The 21463-nt window shown below is 52.0% G+C and overlaps 6 protein-coding genes across 6 annotated transcripts; 4 read left to right on the forward strand and 2 right to left on the reverse strand.

Annotated features, from left to right (window-relative positions):
• Positions 1 to 52: 52 nt before the first annotated feature.
• G6M90_00g016600 (uncharacterized protein) lies at positions 53 to 3320 on the forward strand (the record flags this gene model as incomplete). Its single annotated transcript, XM_066129787.1, has 8 exons — positions 53 to 603; positions 649 to 1268; positions 1333 to 1386; positions 1472 to 1917; positions 1995 to 2024; positions 2074 to 2243; positions 2297 to 2657; positions 2709 to 3320. The coding sequence occupies 8 exons, from the start codon at positions 53 to 55 to the stop codon at positions 3318 to 3320; spliced, it is 2844 nt and encodes a 947-aa protein (XP_065985766.1).
• A 321-nt stretch (positions 3321 to 3641) lies between these two features.
• ANKRD50_0 (Ankyrin repeat domain-containing protein 50) lies at positions 3642 to 8197 on the reverse strand (the record flags this gene model as incomplete). Its single annotated transcript, XM_014693383.1, has 2 exons — positions 3642 to 6832; positions 6889 to 8197. 2 exons carry the CDS (start codon positions 8195 to 8197, stop codon positions 3642 to 3644), a joined length of 4500 nt encoding a protein of 1499 aa, XP_014548869.1.
• Positions 8198 to 9368: 1171 nt separating this feature from the next.
• Positions 9369 to 11138, reverse strand: G6M90_00g016620 (uncharacterized protein; the record flags this gene model as incomplete). The annotated part of the gene is made up of 1 exon (XM_014693382.1): positions 9369 to 11138. The coding sequence occupies one exon, from the start codon at positions 11136 to 11138 to the stop codon at positions 9369 to 9371; it is 1770 nt and encodes a 589-aa protein (XP_014548868.1).
• Positions 11139 to 11793: 655 nt separating this feature from the next.
• Positions 11794 to 12802, forward strand: gloB2_0 (Glyoxylase B2; the record flags this gene model as incomplete). Its single annotated transcript, XM_014693381.1, has 2 exons — positions 11794 to 12328; positions 12393 to 12802. The coding sequence occupies 2 exons, from the start codon at positions 11794 to 11796 to the stop codon at positions 12800 to 12802; spliced, it is 945 nt and encodes a 314-aa protein (XP_014548867.1).
• Positions 12803 to 13637: 835 nt separating this feature from the next.
• Positions 13638 to 14996, forward strand: hmt2_0 (Sulfide:quinone oxidoreductase; the record flags this gene model as incomplete). Its single annotated transcript, XM_014693380.1, has 1 exon — positions 13638 to 14996. The coding sequence occupies one exon, from the start codon at positions 13638 to 13640 to the stop codon at positions 14994 to 14996; it is 1359 nt and encodes a 452-aa protein (XP_014548866.1).
• Positions 14997 to 17677: 2681 nt separating this feature from the next.
• G6M90_00g016650 (uncharacterized protein) lies at positions 17678 to 20519 on the forward strand (the record flags this gene model as incomplete). The annotated part of the gene is made up of 3 exons (XM_014693379.1): positions 17678 to 17803; positions 17861 to 17979; positions 18038 to 20519. The coding sequence occupies 3 exons, from the start codon at positions 17678 to 17680 to the stop codon at positions 20517 to 20519; spliced, it is 2727 nt and encodes a 908-aa protein (XP_014548865.1).
• Between the last annotated feature and the right edge of the window lie 944 nt (positions 20520 to 21463).

Raw genomic sequence — 21463 nt, forward strand, 5'->3', positions numbered from 1 at the left:
TCTATCTCGACTTGTTGGCTTGTGTGAACATCCTCCCACGAGGTTGGGTAAGATGGAACCGTGTGTCACCTGGAAACAGGTAGAGGCTTTGAGAGATGAGACACAACTTGTTCAGCTTCTCCCCCATCTCAAGGAGATAGATCAGAAAATATTCTGCAAACATCTCGAGAAGCTCTGGGTTGAGGGTGGGAGCGGGAATCTTGTTGATATTCTTCTCCGCTGGGGAACAACACCAGAGTCATTGCCCGGTTCTTTGCCTCATAAATACAACGTGTTCAGAGAACTACTCACAGGGAATCATGAACAAGTTGAAAAGGAAGCGTGGCTCAGGAGGTGTCGTAAACGCGAAAGGGAAAACAATGCCAAAAAGAAGGGGAATAACGAATTGAACGATGATACCGAAACGGAAGATGATGTTGAAGCGACACATGATGTTGAAGCAGCACATGATGTTGAAGCAGCACATAATGTTGAAGCGGCAGACAATGCCGCCGCTAAATTCGATCCCGAAGAGGTTGCATCAAAAATCGTACAATTCTGTCCAAATCTCCTCAAATATGAATACAAATCAACCCAGTTGACGGTAATTGATACTGCATCAAGGTACGGATCTCGGCAGCTCTTTCGCACGCTAATAGACCTTGCTAGAGAGAGTGGCGATATACGGTATTTCGTCCGGAAAACCAGGAGAAAAAGAAGCCCTCTGGACACTGTCGTACACCGAAGTGATCTGTCCAGCACTTGGGATCTTGTTGGTCTAATTGATGATATGCTGGCACTCACAGACGAGGTACAGATTGACAAGACAATGGTTGATCATGCCATTGAAAACGAGAAACCTGAAATGACTCGCATTTTCATTCAACGCCGACCTGAGTCTGTTACGCAGGGTGTCGTAACAGACGCAATTCATCGTAAAGATGACGAGATGGTCAGTGACCTTCTGAAAAATTGCAAAAATCTCTTCTACGGCAATGAGTCGCTTCACCTTGCAATCACAGTCGGGAATACAGGTGTTATTGACAAAATACTTGAGCGGTGTCCTGAGTTAGCTATCGAAGTGGATAAGAAGGGAGAGCCGCCGATGAGTTACATTTCTAAAATCACGGACAAAACTACTAGGGAAGAGCTTCGACAGTCTCTTGTCCCCTTTGTAGTCAGGCACGTCGGTACACGGCCTCCGTCGCCGCACAATTCGGACTTAGGCCCTCCCAGTCCTCCAATTTCAGTTATAGAACATATAAGAAGCCTTTTAGGCAATCCACAAGGTTCGTAAAAGGTCAACTGGTTTGCGCGCAGGCAAATGAACTTGAAAGGCTGACCTCATCCTAGACAACAGTAAAGACCCCCCCCTAGAACGCACCGAATCTTCACAACTAATTGGATGTAGGAAGAGAAATTACACTTGATCTTGGGGGTTTCCGCCATTCGAGAAAGTCAATTGAACCCTTTCTCGCGCTAATTAACAAAGCCTCGCAACCATCTACTTCAAAGTCAAGATTTGGCACACCAACCCTAAGAGTCGACTTTGAGTCAACTCTGCGTTACGTGGATATTCCAGTTCCGGACCTTCCCCCCGCAAGCAGAGACTCTAGAATGATCACTATCCGTTCTGAGGTAGAGGAAATTCTTGATTGGCTCCGAAACAAAAATGGGGTGACGGGGATACACGAACTTCGCGTGTCCGACTCTCTATATATTCCTCACAGTGAAGAAGTCATCGAAAAGTGCCTCACAGGATTTGATATTGAGGTTCTCGACTGGAAAAGAGTGGATTTATCCATTGAGCCTCTCTTTTCTGGATCCCGATTAGTCTGTCCCAACCTTAAGAAGCTGACTTTGTATGCCAGCGGTTGGATCGCATTGCAATATTGGACAAGTCAGGAGGTTCAAAAGTCCCTTCGAAAGTTCCCAAAGGTATGTCTTTACCTGTTTGTCAAATAGTCACCACAAGATGTACGTCAATTAGTACGAATTCTTATATGGATGATTAGCTCCGAGAAGTTCAAGTAATTATTGAACAAGTAAGTCACAGTATTGCTTCGGTTTTCCACAGGCCTGACTTGGATGTAGGACTTGATTGGATACGCTCTCAGCGAAGAATATGAAGAACGTTGCAGGTCGGATTTTGACAAGACTTTGGCAGCTCTTGGTCAACCTCAAGACTTCACTTTCAATGTTCTCAGAGATATATGGGCAGTTTCTCCAGCCAAGGAAGCAGAGCTGCATGGTCCTAGAAAATGGTGTGTTTCTGGGTGTTTTGTGTTTGCAAAGACCAACTACTGACGAGTGGTAGCACCGCTGTCGAAGTAACCCGGCTGGAAAGTTTTCTCAGTGCATATCAGATACTTCAACGCCAGTTTTTGGACGAGAATTGGCGCGCCCAGCTTCTCAAGGATGCTACCCCCAGCTACATGCCACATATTAAAGTTGCAATTATTGATACCGGAGTGGATCCGGGTTCAATTCAGTGTTCTCACATTCAAGGATCATCGTTCGTTTCCTCCGGCAGCGGCGAGAGCCCGTGGTGGTTCTCCCAACATCCTCATGGAACACAAATGGCCAAAATCATTACGGAACTAGATCCATTCTGCCAGTTATTGGTTGCCAAAGTTGGAGACTATTCCACGGACATGACTGGAGAACGAGTCAAGAAGGTATAGCCATCTGAGTCGACTGCGAGTGGCGGTGCTGACACCAAGTCATAGGCTTTTGGATGGGCCGTCATGCTAGGCGCCGACATTATATCTATCAGCGCAGCTTTCTTCAACAAAATTGATGGCTTGGATTTGGAAATCTCCAGGGCGATGCGTGCAGGCACTGTGGTGATTGCGAGCACAGCTGGTGAAGGCTACAATCAAGCAAATGCCTTCCCGGCTGATTATGACTTGGTCCTTAAAATCGCTGCAACGACAGACATGGGGAAAGAAGCCCAGGAGAGTGTCAAAAGAAATGCAGACTTCTTATTCCCGGGGCAGAATCTCGTGGCCGAGACGACATTCCTGGGGTCGGACCACTGGCCGCATGAAGTCTCAGGAGCTTCTGTGGCAACCGCTATTGCGGCCGGTGTAGCGTCTTTAGTGCTTGCTTGTCATCGACTTGCGTTGAGCACTCGTACGGCGAAGGACAGGTGGGAAAGACACAATCACTTCAAGCGCGAGATCGTGATCAAGGCATTCAAGGAGATGTGGGACGAAGATGCAAGGTACGTGAGACCATGGATATTTTTCCATGAAAGAGACACTCAGCGTAGCTGGGGCGAAGCAGGATCAATCTTGGCATGGATTCGCGACAAGTATGAGGAGCTGGATAGGTCTTGATCATTGACATTACTCTTTCGAGTCTGCGCCGGGAACAGCCGTTGCTATAAGGCATGGTCATTTCCTTATGCGACTGTAGCATTCAGTAGGTAGACTGTCAAAGGTCATAGTTCTTTAATAATTTGAGTTACTGCATACTCTTGCTTGCTCTGTTCGCGGAAGGTTGGAAAGCTTGATGGAGGATGACCGAAACCAGAAATGAGTTACTGAATTCTCGCTTACCTTGATGCTGTACATTTGTTACAATAAGAACTCAAGAGCCCAGCAAGGAGATGGAGCCTGGTATAGAAAGCAGACGGCCGCATTCCTTGCGGAACATGATTATGCCTCATGGTTTGAGAAAGAGGTGACTTGGGAATCCCAGAAGAATGCCCGACCACTGCTTCGTGCCTCCTTCCTTCTCTGGGCAAGTTCACTAGCCTCCTGAAGCAGCGCGACGATATTCTTGTTGTCCGTCTTGGCCGCCCAAGAAAGAGGAGTCTGGCCATGGAAGTCTTTCAAGCCCACGTCGGCGCCAGAGTCTAGAAGCAGTCTGGAAATCTCCTCGTGCCCCTTTTCGGCGGCCCACGAAAGCGGCGTCCGGTCGGTTTCCCTATCCGTTGGGTCGACTGCGGCCCCGTCCTTGAGCAAGAGCCTGACAATATTTTCGTAGCCCTTCTCGGCGGCCAGGGATAACAGCGTCCTGCCATTTTCATCCCTCACATCGAAACCAGCAAGGTCGCTGAGAAGTCGACCAACGATGGCATCATAACCATTGCGGCCCGCCAGTAACAGTGGTGTCTGGCCAGTATTATCTTCCACCTCAAAGTCAGACCCGCCATCAATAAGCAGATCAACAATATCCTTGTGCCCTCTCTCGGCTGCCCAAGCGAGCGGCGTCCATCCATGTTTGTTATCCCGTGTCTCAACATTGGCACCCCCTCGGAGCAGCAGCTTCACGACAGCCCCATGTCCTCTCTCAGCGGCCCAGGATAGTGGTGTCCGTTCATCCTTGGTATCCTTTGCCTCAATATGGGCGCCTTTTTTTAGCAGCAGCATTACCACTTCTTTATGCCCGTTTTCTGCAGCCCATGATAACGGCGTCCGTCCGTCTTGGGTATCCTTTGACTCAATGTTTGCGCTTCTCTCGAGAAGTAGCTTCACCACGGCCTCGTGCCCGTTCTTAGCGCATAATAATAATGGCGTCCAACCGGACGTGTTTATTGCTTCGATATCGGCACCCTGGTCTAGCAGCAGCCATGTCAGCACTTCGTGCCCATTCTCAGCAGCCCATAATAACGGCGTTTGCCCATTTATGGTATGCTCTGCCTCGATGGTTGCGCCTTTCTCGAGAAGCAATTGCACCACGGCCTCGTGCCCCATCCTGGCTGCCCAATATAGCGGTGTCTGACTATATTTGTCTTTGGTGTAGATGTCGGCTCCCCTGTGTAGCAACAGCCAGACAAGTCCCTCGCGGCCGCTCTCGGCGGCTTGCGAGAGCGGCGTCCGACCGTACCGGCTGTCCTTGGCTTCGATATTAGCACCTTTCTGTAGAAGCAGACCAACAACGGCCTCATGCCCGTTCTCGACGGCCCACGAGAGCGGCGTCTGACCTCGCTGGCTGTCTTTGGCTTCGATATTGGCACCTTTATCGAGGAGTAATCTGACAACGGCCTCGTGTCCATTCTCGGCGGCCCAAGAGAGCGGCGTCCGACCGCTCTGGCTGTCCTTGGCCTCAATATTGGCACCTTCTTCGAGAAGCAGACGAGCAACGGCCTCATACCCGCTCTGGGCGGCCCATGATAGCGGTGTCCGACTGTCTTTGTCATTGTCCCCCTCGATTTTGGCGCTCCCTTGAAGTAAAAGATCAACGATGGGAAGATGGCCATAGTGTGAAGCCAACATGAGATTCGTCAATTTCCCGGGGATTTCCGCACTCACGGTTTGCCTGTAGATTTCAAACCATGCCGCATAGCTCCTTGAGTTGGAATCGCAAATTTTGAGAACACGTGGTATAACTGCAGCGTTGTCGGTAATATTGGCTTGGCGAAAGTGAGATGCCCAATTCTTGGCCGAGTAGTCTAAAAAGGCGTACCTGGGGTTGGCTGCGTTTGCTTCCCCAATAGTCTCCTCTGGAAGCTCAAGATCGGCGTTGAGTAAGTTCAAATACAGCACGCAGGCCTCCACCAGTGTAGTATGTGCTTGCATGAGACTGGTGGAATGATGGCGAGGTTCTGATGGGATTGGTGAGGTTAATGACGCATCAGTGAGAAGGAACTCGCGAGCAGTTTCATGACGGAAATAGATACTGCCTTTGTAAATTGAGATGAATGATCCACACATAGATTGAAGCCGTGTCTTCAAATCTTCCTCATTTTGTAAGTCAATATCGTGAATAGACTTGACTGTATCATGTAAACTCATGGCAATATTCACCTCTGAGATGGTCAGTGGCCGATTTGCTGCTAGGATAAGATTTAGAACTTTGAGGGCTGTTGGTTGTTCCTGAGACTCAAGCGAATCAAAAATGACCCCATATACCCTTGGAACACTCATCGGAAGTTTTGCAATAAAAATGTCGATCGTTCTTGGTGAATTTTCCAAGTTTTGTCTTTCCAAATATTCAAACACAAGGCGTATCCAGAGGTGAGAACTATCACGCTTCCCCTGTAATATCCACTCTAGGTGACTTTTAGTACTATTCAAGAGGTCTTTCGTCCTTGACAGCTGAGCAACTCGGTGCGTAACGAAATGGGTCACGTCGTCCATAATAAATCTAGATGTGTCATCTTCGAATATCGTGATATGTGGAGAATCTTCTGATGGATGGTTGCAGAAGGGAAATAGAGGGCGATCAGGCCGACTTGTCAAGAGATATTTTAGCTTGTTGGAACCTATCCGGTCGCTGGTAGCATGATTGTGGATATTTTGTGCCAAGCCCCTCAAATCTGAGTCTGTACACACGTCCAAGGCGTCTAGAACAAAGATGATAGGCCCACCGCGAGAATCTTTCACAGCATTTTTAAGGATGCCCCAGAGTAATTCGGTAGAATTAGTTAACCCCTGCTTGTCTCTGCGAAATTGTAGCATAGCATGGTCAATAAGGGCTGGATTTTGAGAAAAGAGCTGATGGAGCAAGGCGCAAAGTGCCTGGCAAACCTGGTCCTGAACGTTTTTCTGAAAGAAAAAGTAACAGATGGTTGATGTTTTGGGTAGACCGTGGTCGACTAGATATTTGACCAGCACTGACTTTCCATGACCAGGGCCCGCCAGGAGTAGAAGTACACCAGAGTCTTGTTTCTGCCACTTCTGGAAATGATGCTGCTGGAGGAACCACAGACAGGTACCTTCCAATGGGTCTTCGACGCGATTCTTGTACCACTCATACGCGGTGTTCTCGTTATTTCCCGCAAGACGAAGTGATTGAAGACACTGTACTTCCTCGGGGGACCAGGCCCGACGGGCTGCCTGCTGCTTCGCTATACGCTGTGCCTGCGAGGCGTCTGCGTCCGATTTTGCAGGGTTTTCGGCAGCTATTATGCTTTCCTTGATTAATATGTGACCATTTACAAGACTCGTGAAGACTCACCTTTCAGTATATCGCTAATTCTCTTCTGAGATTTGACCGCAGCTATGGGTATTTGATAGAGTAAATCTTTCGCATATGCCGCTGCTGATATTGCGGCATACTGCAGCCACTCATCATTATTATGGGAGTCCGCATAGTTATATATGCTACGAATAACTAAGCATGGAAAGTAGCTCATTAAACCAGCAGCTTCCATTTCAAAACAAATAACATTCTTCTCTGCTACAAGCTTATCGCGAATAAACGCGTCCCTTGGCATCTGGCTCGCCGAGGCAATCACCCCGTAATGAACAGCTGGATAGCTTTTGAACGGATCCCGCTCATTTCGCCGCACCAGCTTCATCGGGTCAGTACCGCAGGACGTCTCACATCTCGCTGTACCTGGAGGATGCGTGACTTTAGCTCGATACAGCCTGTCTGCGCTGGGATGTGGTCGCTTAAAGCTTTGTAATCTTGGGTTTCTTTTGAGGATGCTGCTGATAGTTTGTTGAAGTTGTTGGCCTGGAATCTCATACCGGAACTGGAGTCTGTCCACCGCATTTCGCAGAAAGATTGGCGGCTGATTTAAAACGCTGGTTACATGGAGGCTTCCGTCTTGCATGGTCCTGCCGAGGTCGTACTGGAACACACCATGGCTGTCACCACGAGGAACGCTAACAACGATATCGCCGAGGCGTACATCATTTTTTCGACTTGGCGCCCCGCCTCCTATGCCAACCATGAGACCGAACCTGATGTTGGGAAAACTGTATGAGAGATGTCGAGCGGCAACCGAGGCGGGATTTGAACATGCCTCGGGCATGACAACGATAACAACGTTGTGTTGTCCCATCCTGCCCAAGGTATACGCGATATCTGTAACACCGGGCACATATTCTGGTCCTTGGTGCTCCTCATCAAGAAGTGCACACGCGGCGAAATGCTCCATTCTTAGGGCGCAGATCCAGCCTACCGTATAGTTTTCAGGGTCCAACTTTCGTTTCTGGGTGTTGATTGCTGGCGTCGGTGTATCTTCAGATCGGACGTGCATCGACTTCAGTTGGCTCGAGACATTCCCCTGTCTTGAAACGCTGTTACTAGTTCTTGGGGTCCTGTTACCTTCATCCGACTCCCTCGCAGTGCCACCTCCGGGTTCTGCGAGAGTGATTCGGACGCTTAGACGGCGCTGGAGACGTGAAGCCCCTTGGGACAAGAGGAAATACAAGGCCGTGAGCAGAAACAGGAGTCCGAACATCAAAATGCTATATGCCAGGCTGTGCCATCTAACCAGAAGCGCAGCGAGCATCCGCGAGGGTGGGAATGAAGGCATTGCGACGTAGTGCCGCCGACGGCAAGGAATGGTCGATGATGTGCTCGCTCGTCAGGCGCAAAGGTGGTTCTGGTCTAGATTTCAGACCAAGCCGGCGAGGTCCTCTTGGCCAGGGTGTGGCGAGGTTAAATCAGACAAGCGAAACAAGTTAGCCACGCGTAGGTGGAAGGTGAAGCCACATGGTCAAGGCTGAGTGGTTTCTGACCAACATTGAACTTGTGTGCCGGGCCGAGCTTCAAGCGGTCCAATGAATTCTCCCATAACCATCGCTTTGGTGTAACATTGCAGTGATGGAATTTAATTGCGGTTGCATAATTGCTCGGTTTGCTCCCTAGGTAACTTATACAGCCCCAAGGTGTACATGGCAACCAAACCAATGGGCACATGGAGTTTTTGCTCATCGATACATCCACCAGCACTACAAGTCCACTGAGAAACAAGTACCAACAATTGGTGTCGGCGTGCCGCCAGGGCCTGGTGCTCTAGAGGCGATGCAGAGCCTGCTCACAATGTTGAGTCACGCGGACAAAGGCGTCGGACAACAAAGTGCACGACAACAAAGAAAGGTATCACGAGAACCCGGAGTTGGACCTTGGTGAGCACCGCCTCAGGTACTGGCCCTCACCGACTTCTTGTATTTATAGAGACCTCCGGTCCCTCAAGGCCTCTTGGAAAACCAAGGACCTCTGATACCTCAAAGTTACTTTTAAATTGAGCTTCGAACCACTGTTCCAAGCCCAGCTATACTGCCCTTGTCACAGTTGATACGGTGCTATACACGTGCCTGTCTATAAGAAGGGCTAGATACAACGGTAAAGGCTAGCGAGATGATGCTCTAGCCGCAAGGTCTTGACTATGCTGCATCATCACCACGCGACCACCCTCAGCCGTCTACACAGTTGCACAAACTGTAACGGCCAAGTGACGGAGCCAGAAAGAGTCATTTAGTAGCTGCATAAACATTCGTGTGCTAATACAATGAACTCCACCAAATTGAAAGTCTAAAAACTTGCCCAACAATAACCGGAAATTTCTCTAAATTTACCCTTTACCAACTCCTCATCAACCGTGTATGACTACTCGCATCGTAACCAAGGCATCAACATAAGAACGTTCAACAAAACAAACGTCTCCCCAAAACCCCATTTCATCCATCCTCTCACGAACCTCCTCAAAAGTCAGACATTTGACCAAGTGGAAACGGATCACTACAAGTCGGATCAATATACGCCGACAAAAACAGCGAAGAAATCGAGCCATTAACGGCATCATAGTCCGCAGCCGGCCCCAGTATCCCCCCATCCGCAACAACCAAGTTCCTCGTACTAGCAGAAACACCACTCGCATCCTGCAGAGGCCGCCCCTCCGGCCGAATCGTGCTAGTCTGCCTCGCCGCGCCTTTAAGATGCCGATACGCCTCCTGCGCCAAGCGCCACTTTGTCCTCAACATGTTGAGATTGCCGAGCGCGAGCACAACCCTGTTGAGATGATGGTCCGAGCATTCCGACGAATGGGCCTCGCTAGCAGCGAGCTGCACCAGCCCGCAGAAAATTGTGCCAAAGACGACAAAAGGGCTGTAGCCCTGTGGCACGCAATGCACCGACAGCAGGTTAGACAGCTCCTTAGAGGCGCCAATGGTCTTGACGTCGTGGACGTTGCGCGTCAGGGACGGCGAGAGGCGGACCGGTGTCACGGGGCAGATAATGGTCATAGACTGCTCGGGGAACCTGGGCCGGAGGTTGCTGCGCGGGAGGTGCAGCAGCATAGCGGCGTAGTGGATGATGAACTGCGCCTGAAACAACATCTCGTCGATGCCGCCGTAGATGTCTACAATGTCGATTTTCTGCGGGGGCAGCAGGTGCGCCCAGCTGACGAGCGTGTTGGCAATGGCTTGCAAGCGGTCCGGGTGGGTTTCGGGGATGCTGTTGAGCACCAGCACGCGCGCGAGGATGTGGAAGGCCTCGATGCGGTAGCTGAAGGAGGAGTATTGGCAGGGCGCCGGCTCGTCGTCGTCGTCGTCGTCGGCGAATACCCTCGCTCTGAAGGCGGCCAGGGACGCGGGCGGCGGAATGGCCTGGAGTGACGCGTACGTCGACTCCTCGCAGGGGAGGAGAACCTCGTTGGGGACGTCGCTGCACCGGAAGTGGAATTTCTGCTGGAGCGTGCGCATGCAGATTTCCCAGATGAAGAGCTCCCACCAGGTCCGCCTTAGGCTCTCCGACTCGAATTCGTCATTGTTGGCAAACAGGGTCGCAAAGTCTTTCTGATACATGCCAATCTCTATGGCGATGGAAATCGCCTGGGCCAGCGATGTCTCGGCCCGCGGGCGCTCGTTGCGAGCGCACAGGATGATGGAGTGAAGAAGCAGGGCCTGGACCATGCTGCATGACTTTTCTGCAGAGTGGGCGGCCAGGGTAGAAGTTGTAGAGTCGTAAAACTCATCGCCGGAGAGCACCATGGAGTAGTGGCTTCCTATAAATTTGACGACTTGTTGCAAGTACGCAGGGTAATTCCGCCTCTCGTACTGGCCTGGGGGTACAAGTATGGGATGCGCTTGATGAAAGTTCTCGTAGAATAGGCGAACTAGTCGGTCCTCGGGGACATAAGGCTCTGGCTTTCTCTCGCGAGGCGTCGGCGCATTGCTTGACGCAGGAACATCATGCGTAGATGGTGGGGGGATTTCGGGCCCAGTTGAGAGGTGGTGAGGGAGCCGGTGAGGCTCATGCAGTGGCAGCTGCAGGCCCGGCGCTGTCTTTGTATTACTGACGGTCTCTTGGGCCTGGCCATGACTATTCGCAGGTTTTCGCTTTCCGCCTCTGCGCGAGGGTAGATACGTGCATATGGTCTGCGTAGTTGTGCAACGCGAGCAGCACGGTTTTTTTGCGTCGCACTTGAGATGGTGACGTCGACACTCGGTACACGCGAGCGCGGAGGGGCGCATTTCCGCAAAGCAGGCTGGTTGTCAAGGCATTCAAGGCAATGAATGAATGTGTCAACATGGAGCGAGTGGTTCGATGTTGTCGGTTGTCGGAAGTCGGTTGAAGGTTTGTCGGTTTGTCGGTTGGTCGGCGACCATCGTGGCGCTCGGCAACTCGGGAAGCCATGCGCTCGGGTGGGTGGAGCTGACATGGGACCCAATTATCCAATAGGATGTTAGCATTGTCGACAACAGTAAAGCCCAATCGCCGACCAAAAGGCCGGTGGACCGGCTCATCGGCGACTGTTCAAGCATAAAATATAAGAATGCGCCACAGCCGGACTGCATTGGTACTACTACCACGCGAATCTCAAGAATTATACAGACTCCGCTACGAAGCCAAACATTGCATTCAATTATGGCATCTACGTCCAGCTCTCTTCTCAGGCGGCAGGTAATACAGCGCCTGCCGGCATCGGCCTCCCAGCTTCGCCCACTTGCTGGCATCTCCGAGTATCAGAGCCTTCACAATGCTTGTCGGCATCAGGTTAGACTTGTGACTTCATATGATTCGCCATCGTTGGAAAAATCTCCAAGGCGTCGATTGGACGTGGCATCCAAAGGCGCTCAGCACAGGGGGTTGCGTCCCGCCGCCCCTACAGCTTTTTATCCAGCACCAATGCGACAATTTTCTTCCGCGCAGTCCGCAGAGAACACGGCCACGCCGGATGCGAGTTTTCAACCCATTATCCATGATGTATTTGAAGAGAAAACGGGTACCTGGCAGTATGTAGTTGCCGATCCAAATACTCTGACGGCTACCATTATCGATTCGGTGTTGGACTACGACCCTCTGGCACGCACCATATCTACCCATTCAGCCGACAAGATACTTTTGTTGATTAAAAGAATGGGCTACAGGGTTGATAGTATTCTGGAGACGCACATCCATGCAGACCATTTGACAGCAGCGCGCTATCTTCAGACGTCACTTCACAAAGAGCAGGGGTATTTGCCTCTCATCACTGTGGGCAAGCGCATCGTACATATCCAAGAGCTGTTCCGTCAAAAATACGGTCTATCAGAGGAAGAAACACGAGGCGTTTTCGACAGATTTCTCGACGATGATGAAAGATTCCACATTGGCTCCTTGGAAGCCCAAGCGATCCATCTTCCAGGCCACACTCCAGACCACATGGGATTCAAAATAGGAGGTAGGCGTCCACATCTCCTCCCTTGGGCAGCGAGCCTGGATTTTTCGTATACTAACGGGCCTAGATAACGTTTTTTGCGGCGACTCCGTTTTCCATGCGGACATTGGCTCGGCGCGTTGCGATTTCCCGGGCGGCAGCGCCGAAGACCTCTATGCTTCGGCTCGCAAGCTTCTCAGCTTCCCGGACCATGTCAAGATATGGACTGGCCACGACTACCCTTCACAGAGCCGTAGCGAACCCGTGCCGTATCTCAGCGTTGGTGGTCACAGAGCACAGAACAAGCATTTAATGGACGGGTACAGCAAAGATGAATTCGTTGCCCTGCGGCGTGAACGCGATTCGAAACTCGCTGAGCCGAGGCTGCTACACCAGTCTCTGCAAATGAATATCCGGGCGGGGAGTTTGCCGAGACCGTCGCCCGAGGGTGACCGGATGCTTCACACGCCGCTTGACGTGAAACAGCTCGGCATGTAGTTGCATTGCAAAGGGGGGGGTAGACATGCTTGTGAAGGACCTGTCAGAGGCTTGCGAATACCGACAGACGCATGGTGTTACGGGGGATACATTGTACAACAGGGGTTTTCTGGTTTTGTTGATTAGCATGTTGAGCATATATTGCCTAGAATTGTATACACGGAGCGGCATGTTGCATTTGGACAAGTCAGCGCAGCATTTCTTGTACACTAGCTCAGCCTCTTGAAAGGACACTACACCTCTACTCTGCTGAATATCTTTCAGATAATGCTACCCCTAGATATTGGCCCCATCTATTACCGCAAGTTATAATAGTTGAATATCGCCAGTTTTGCTCAGGGGATTTCTGTTCACCACACTCCAAAGCCTGCGTGCAGGGATATACGTAGTTGGGCATCTCGCCACAAAAGCACTTGGCAAGTTCACCAGTGGTCGCAATGTGTCTCCTTTTCACGGTCTCGACGCAAACAACGGTCCGTCGTCATTGCAGGTCGGCATTTACCGATCGACGTCAAAGTCCAAAGCCCGAGTCGCCGAACAAGCAGATATCGACAACCATGGGAGCTCCACAAGTACGGGGATGGCCCGGAGCGTCTCAACTATAAAGACATTGTAGTTATTCACTTTCCGGAACTTGTGGCAATTCGTTCTACTTCTATTCTTGGCAGCAAGTTGGTGACTTTCCGCAATCTTCAACGCGTTCTCGTTTCTCGCGTGTTTTGTTTTCGCAACGCCTGTCTTTGTACACCAGTCATTCTCTTTTGCAACACTGCCGTTTTTCTTTACCCAGCACCGAGCCATTCCCAGAAATCCGAGGCCTCTGCCACCCGCAGCCATGTCGCGCACATGTCTTGCCCGTCTCCGCCTCCACACGAGTTCGCCCGGCTCGGCCAAGTCGGCCGCCCGGCTCGCCCTTCCAAGAGCTCCCTATTCGTCGGCAGCCTCCATGCCACACCGGCACAAGGTGCTCGTCGTCGGCGCCGGCGCGGCAGGCCTCAGCGTCAGCCACCAGCTCCTGCGGTCGGGCAAGTTCGCAAAAGGTGACATTGCGGTTGTGGATCCTGCCGATTGGCATCATTACCAGCCCGGCTGGACGCTTGTCGGCGCCGGTCTAAAGGATAAAAATAAGCTTAAAATGCGGACCGAGGACCTTATTCACGCCAAGCTCAAGTTGTACAATGACAGCGTTGGCGCCTTCACGCCCCAGGACCATTGCGTCACCTTGGAGACGGGCACCAGGATCCAGTACGACCAGTTGGTTGTATGCCCGGGCATCAACATCAAGTACGACAGCATCAAGGGCTTGCCCGAGGCCCTGGCGAACCCTGACGCGCCCATCTCAACCACCTACGGCTACCACACGTGCGACAAGGTCTATCAGAATGTTCAAAAGATGAAGAGCGGCGTGGCCATCTTCACCCAGCCGACTGGAATTGTGAAATGCGCCGGCGCACCGCAAAAGGCCATGTGGCTCGCGCTGGACTACTGGAAGCGAGCTGGACTCTACCGCCCCGGCTCCGAGCAGGATTCCAGCATCAAGGTCAGCTTTGCCACCGGACTCCCGGTCATGTTCGGCGTTGCCAAGTACAGCGCCACGCTGGACCAGTTGCGACGCGAGCGCGGCGTCGAGGGCCTCTTCCAGCACGACTTGGTTTCCATCGACGGCAACCAAGCCACGTTTGTGCTACCCGACGGCAAGCAGGTTGCGCGTCGATTCGACTTTCTCCACGTCGTTCCCAAAATGGGGCCGCACGCCTTCGTCGCCAACAGCCCTCTGGCCGACGCAGCCGGCCTGGTGGACGTGGATAGCAGCACGATGCGGCATCGGGCATTCAGCAACGTCTGGGCCCTCGGCGATGCGTCCAACCTCCCCACGTCCAAGACGGCCGCGGCTATTACCGCCCAGGCCCCCGTTCTTGTTTCCAATTTGCTCTGTGCGCTGGAGGGGGCCAAGACGAATGCCGTGTATGATGGGTATACTTCGTGCCCTCTCACCACCGAGTACGGCAAAGTCCTGCTCGCCGAGTTCAAGTACGGCGGCGAGCCAAAGGAGACGTTTGGGAAGCTGGTCAATCAGGCTGTCCCGGGCCGGGGGTTTTATTACCTCAAGAAAGATTTCTTTCCCTGGGTGTATAAGAAGTTTATGGTCAAGGGGGCTTGGGGCGGTCCAAAGGGCTTCATTCGACAACGATAGGGCCGGGGCGGCTCTGCGGATAGGATTCGGGGGCGGTGGGGGGAGAATTGGCATTCTGTGACATCAATTGATGTCTGATGCTATATGCACTTTCCGCGTGTGCGTCGCGGAGTCACAATACGAAAGTGACGGCGGGAGTTGGTAATAGAACTAGCTACGAGGTGGCTACTAGATGGAATCCAAAAATTCTACCCGATACAGTATTGATGTTTCCTTCTTTCTATCTAAATTTCTCTAAATAGGCCGTTTCATAGCACTACATGGTAGCAATCATGTGACAATTTCTCTTGGGCTTCCGTCTCTACGACTCAGAGCCGCTGACTCGGGTAGTAGCATGGATCAACTTGATACGCAGCTTATTCCAGTTATCCATTTTCATGGCCCGTTCATGATAGTTTTGGTTGATTAGCAGCCCAATTTAGCAACGAAACGCGGTCCTCTTACCCTGCAGCTAGTTTGAGGACAACCATCACAGACTGGGTCGCCAATTCTGAACAGCGAACATCGACTACGAATATGTCAACGGGAAAGTGTACTATTATTCGGTATTGCCGAATAAAGCCACCCAAAGCCCCATGAAGGCTCACACGACGGCCCTATTCAACTAGTTTCAATACATAGAACCCGTTGCCGCTCTGCGCTCTCATGGGCTTCAGAGACCAATTGAATAATATTGCAAGGGTGTGAATGAAAATTCAGACTCTCTATTTTTGACAGATGACCGAGGGACTGATGAACAAGGTCCCAGTCCATTCGATAGTGAAAATCAGAGGGGGCCTAGTCTTGTCCAATATCCACAGCCCAAAGGGCCATGAGTCAGTCGTGGGGTTTTTTCTCAACAAGATGCCCGACTTGAATTCGAATAACGGCATGTTTTTTGACACGCTGTTACGGGTTGCCTGAGGAGGTTATCAGAGGATCCTCAAACTACGGGGAGAGATGGCGCGACGTTGGCGGCCGACTGGAAGATGTGTTAGCCAGCAAATACCATGAGATAATGAGAGACGAGTGCAGAGCCTGAAGCAAATGCAATGGGAGGTTGAGGGCACAATTACCGTCGGAGTCGGATGGCGAAGACATGGCGACAATATCAAGCGCAGATATTTACAACACACCCAGAGACGCACACTCGGCACCAACTCCTCCGTCGCCCGACTTACGCAATCACAGGGATCGACGCCAAAGAAAGTGGTCTTGAACGTGGAACGGAAGGATCAAATGCTGGGGGTATTATATAGTACTACTATATCTTAAGTTGGGAAACTCTATTCTCGTATGTGGTGGGGTGGCTCGATTTTAATTTCGCAACGACTCCAAGCGACCATTGCCAAGCGGCCCTTTCCCAGGACCAGCGGGGGTCATGGGCTCCACGCCAAGTTTGGACGCAAACGTCTGGTTGAGGGTCTACAATGCCGCCGGGAAATTTGCGATATTCCGCCAAGGGTCGCCGTGGCTGCGTCGTCTTGCTCCATGACTCGGCCGTCAAACCCGGTAGCCGCCTTGGCAAATGCAATCAATTGATCTCCTATGGGGGCTATAGAACGGATAGTAATAATTAAAAATGAACGTGTCAGCGTGAGCAAGGGCGCGGAAGACTTTATTATACAGAGTGTCCATATACATATGTACATATGGAAAGCCGTCGCACCCCAAGTACAACAGCTGTCCTAATATGAGATGAAATATATGCATCCTTGACTGAAAGACTAGTAGACTCTACAGGCAAGCTCCCGACCTTGAACACTGTCATGAAGTCGACTAGACTGGGCAAACGGGAAATGCCGCACTTCCTCCGATGCTTGCCTTGATTGACTCTTGAAATGTCTCAAGATCCGTATTCCTTCCCGTTGACATACAGATGGCAGTTTTAAACTTTATTGTTTGTATCGAACTAAGCCGCACTTATGATCTTCTCTGTTACAACTTATAAAACTTCCGAGGCTACTCATTACTATATAGATAGTAACTTACTGTTTTTGCTTTTAGTTAGACCTTATGCCAAGGCTTTGACATATTTTTTCGACGAAAGAGGCGATAGCCATATAGATTAAGAGTACCCCATGTAAAATAATTTATTCTTCGGGCTTAACACTTCATTATCGGGCGTAAGGTATCCACCTCGCTTGCATGGCAAGCCGGTCTACGGAGTCTGGCCCGGTGCCTTATTTGCAATCTTTGTTAGTAATATCGCGCTAAGCCTATTTGCAGTTCCAGCTATAGGCAATAAGTACCATCAATAATAATAGTATTTGCCCACCCCCACGTCGATCCCACGCCGCCGATTGCGCAGTCGCAATGCCAAGATGGCGGCTATACCTCACATAGGCCGGGAGTAAGCCATATACTTGCTTTCATGGAAGTTAATTCGTTTGAATCTCAAGTTGAACTATAGCACAGGGGCAACTGGTTACTGAATATCATGGTAAGGAACCACGGGTGACATTTTCACCGGCCAAGCCCTACAAGCAAGGGCAGTATTGGCGATATCGGATAACCATTGCGTGATGATGATCCGACTCTGGATAATGAGGGTCAATACTGATTTTTTATATGGACGTTGAGCTTGAATATAAATATCGTCATGTGTCACTAGTCCTCGCTAAACTGGCATTTCCTCTTGTATCGGGCCCCCATCGGACTATTCTCTTGCTTTGCGTCCTCCGTCGAGGCTCTCCAGCATCATGAGTTTCCGAACTGCCGCTTCTCTCATCGCTTTGCTCGGCCTCAATGCCGGGCTGTCGGTTGCCGCTGGAGGCGCAGAGGGCGATGCAGGCCGCACGACCATCGGCTTCAGGTCCGTGGGCCAGGTAGGTCGACTTCAAGTGCGGTATTGACTCATCGGTCGGTTGGCTAACAAGAAGTAGGAAGAGAAAGACCTCCTTACCAAGGCGGGCTCCCTTATCCGGAGTCGTAACACAGCCGCCACCCACATTGGAGACGGAGTCTACCTAGGCAATAGCCCGATTAAACGTGATGGCGAGAGGTTTGTCGGCCCTTATCCCTTCCGCTTGGTGTCGCACCATTACTTACGTCGCATCTAGTCTCTTTATCGTCACCGCTGACGAAGCCGCTTTCAAGGCCGCGTCCAAGGTCTGGGTACCCCAGGAATACTTCACTCTGCCCGTCGAGAGAGAAAATGACATCCTAGGAGAGAGAGAGGCTGCAATTTCCAGGGATCAGCTTGAGTACTATATTGAAGATCAAGGGCTTCATTCGAGTCGTACCGTGAAGTTGGCTGGGATACACGGATCTGTGTCGGATGACATCCAGCAGATGCTCATTCCCAACGAGATGATTTCCCATGACCAAAACGGAGTCCCCATCGAAACAGAGAGCAAGCTAGATACCAAGATTGAAGAACCGAGCGGCCCCATGTTTTGGCAGGTTGATTATGAGGAATGGGAGGGAATACAAGGCAGCAGGGTCTATACCGAAGACACACTTCGCGCAAGGAGCGCTTCCCTGGCAGAAAAGGCAACCAAGGCCGTGACAGAGGCTGAAAAACTCGTCGAGTCGGATTCTCCCGCCGCGGCAGAGGCCATAGCAGAGGCCGTCGCCACGGCAAAGAGATGCGCCGAGGGGGTCGGCCACTTTCACAGAAAGCGCCCCGATTGGGTCGACTTTGACGACTTCAACACGGTGTATAAGCAGTATTCTAATGCCCGCAAGGCCGAGGCCAAGCTCCGCAAGTTGAAGCTGACCAAGGCCGTGGAGGCACAAAAGAGCAAACTAACCGAGGCGGCGGAAAAGGTAACGGATGATGCAACCCGGGCTTCTGGGATTGCCGAGGCAGAGCAGGCCGCCGCCGAGAGCAACAAACTGCTCCAAACAGCCGCGGACGAGGCCGAGGGTGTCAAGAAGGCCCATGAAAAACTCGAATCTGTCCGGAAACAGTTGGACGGCGGAGAGCAGGAGGAATTCATAGAGCTCCTGGCAAAGAACCCCCGAGCTGTATGGGCCACACTACAAGAGTCCTTTACGAGCATGAATGGCAAGCCGGCAGCATCGCTCGACGCCGCTATAATAGACGAGGCAGACATCACTCAGGAAGAATACTCCATCTTTCAGGAGGGCGTCGACGAGGCCAAGGCCATGGCTACCGAGATCGGGGAGGGTGTGAGGGCCCTCCAGATGACGGTCGGACATCCTGAAATCCTGTGCAAACGTGGGGATATAGACTGCATCCTCGTTCCATCAGATAAGGAGAAGCTCCCCACAGCCGAGAAGCCCGCCAAAATCGAGCCGGCCAACGAGGGCGAGCTCATTGCCATAGCCCGGCAGAGGTCCAAAGAGAGCTTCGACGACCTCCTGACGGATTTCAAGTACAAAAGCGTAGTCAAGCACGACCAGCTATACAAGGAGCTGAACGAACGCTTGCCAGAGTTCAGTCCAGTGTCAAGGACCGAGAGAATCGTCAGCCTATCTACCAAGTTTGGCGAAGGCGCCCTAGCCGTCGCCGGACTCGCACTCTACGGCAAAGCCGTAGCCGACGTATTCTCCAGCGACACCAGCAGCGTCCTAGACAAGGCGGCGGTCGTCACGTCCATCCTCCCCGGCGTCGGGTGCGCCGTCCAGCTCGCCGACAGCGTGGAGCACGGCAACGTCGACGCCGGCCACACGGCGCTGTGCTTCGCCGAAGACGCCCTCCTCGTCTCGGGCTTCTGGGAGATCGCGCTCGTCATGCAGCTCACCGAGTCGCTAGCCAGCTGGATCGAGGCCGGCAACGAGCAAGACAAGCTCTTCGACACCGAGGTCCTCCGGAGCAAGGGGCTCGCCGGGTGGGAGGCCAACGTCGACCGGATGCTCAAGCACATCGCGTCCGACGAGTTCGCCGCCAACACGACGACGCGCTTTGCCACGTACCAGATCCTCGTGCTGTACCAGGCCTCGCAGCTGACGGGCGACCTGCACGCCTCGCACAAGGCCGTCTCCGGGAAGCCCGGCAACCAGACGGACGAGATCGTGCCGCACATCGAGCCCGAGTTCCGGCGGCAGATATGCGCCGCCATGGCGCAGAGTAAGTTCCAGCTGCGGCAGAAGCTCGAGGCCGTGGCGCTGGAGCACGCGAAGAAGTTCTCCGAGGAGTACAAGGACAAGTTCCTCAAGGACTACCGCGAGGCGGCGACCAAGCCGATTCCGTTTCTGGGGATTCCTATTTCCTTTGGGGCGGGGAATCTCGACGAGGTGCTCGAGGACGCGAGGCGGTGGCCTTTGCCTCTGCACGAGGGCAGGATCAAGAGGGCGATAAGGGAGGTGGTTGAGCGGCTGGAGACGCCGGCGCAGTGCAAGTGTTTGCAGGGCAGTAAGAAGGCTCCGTGCGAGTATGCGGACTGCAGCACGCCGAAACCCCCCAGGGGAAGAAAGGACGCCGCAGGGAGGGTGTACGTGACCAACGTGCAGTCTGAGGATCATGCTAAACAGATGCGCTTATGGGATGAGTGCGTGTCACTCTATACCACGTGTCCGTATCCTGGCTTGACGGGCGAGGTTGGTAGACAATTATGGTGTACGCCTGCGTCTTGATGTGGAAATAGGTGGTGTATATAGCTTTAAAGGAGGATTTTGTGTGGGAATTCTCTTTTCCTTGTCCACTCTTGTTCTATTCAAGTTGCGCTCTACCTGTTTGTGCTCCCGTGCAGTCATCCGAACGGTTTAGTCGGGAAGTTGATGACGCAACGGCTGGCTAGACAGCTTGGGATATGCTAATAGCATGATTAGAGGCCCAACTCAGATAATTATATAGTTTAGTCTTAATACTCTCGACAGTTGTTGGATGACAAGATGCCGTTTCTAGCCAAAGTGCAAGATGTACATATGGAAACGCCGCCGAGATGTGGTGCCACGAATTTACTCGGTTTTCACCGCGACCGGCCTTGACGTGTAAGCGGGTACATGTACTGAGCCCGCAATCTATCTTGCATTAGATCGCCGAGACGGGTTCGGCACGACAGGCCGGAGATCCTAACAGTCTGCAGGAGCTGCAGGTCAAGCTAGACTTGCGGGTCATGATATCGCTAGTCACGACCGGGACCTTGGTTCAGTTGAATCAGCCAATATACTTTTTAATACCATTTTCTGTCGATGGCCGTCAGTTAAAGAGATCAGCTTGGCAGGGCAGGGCAGGTCTAGGCCAGGGTGCTGCGGACAACCATGAGAGTTATGGAAAGACAGCCAGCATACACGCATACTACATCAAATAAATGCGAGGTGGAGTTTGACAATGTGTCCGAGGATTGTGCTTGACACTGCTTGTGGAGTCTGATCCCATAGGAAGAGAGGGCCAATCCGCAAGCCAATATTGCCCTATGTATCATCTAGCTCGCCTCTTGGAGACTTCAATGCTACGTTGCCAAATGTCTCCACGATGTGTTGTTCTTGGCTGTCACCCTGACACACAAAAAGGAAAGCGTCTGAAATGCATCAGCTCACGCGGGCCAGCACCAGAGGAGCACGAGAAGTACGACTTG

Source organism: Metarhizium brunneum, chromosome 1 (genome assembly GCF_013426205.1).
Source record: "Metarhizium brunneum chromosome 1, complete sequence".
Taxonomy (NCBI): Eukaryota; Fungi; Ascomycota; class Sordariomycetes; order Hypocreales; family Clavicipitaceae; genus Metarhizium; species Metarhizium brunneum.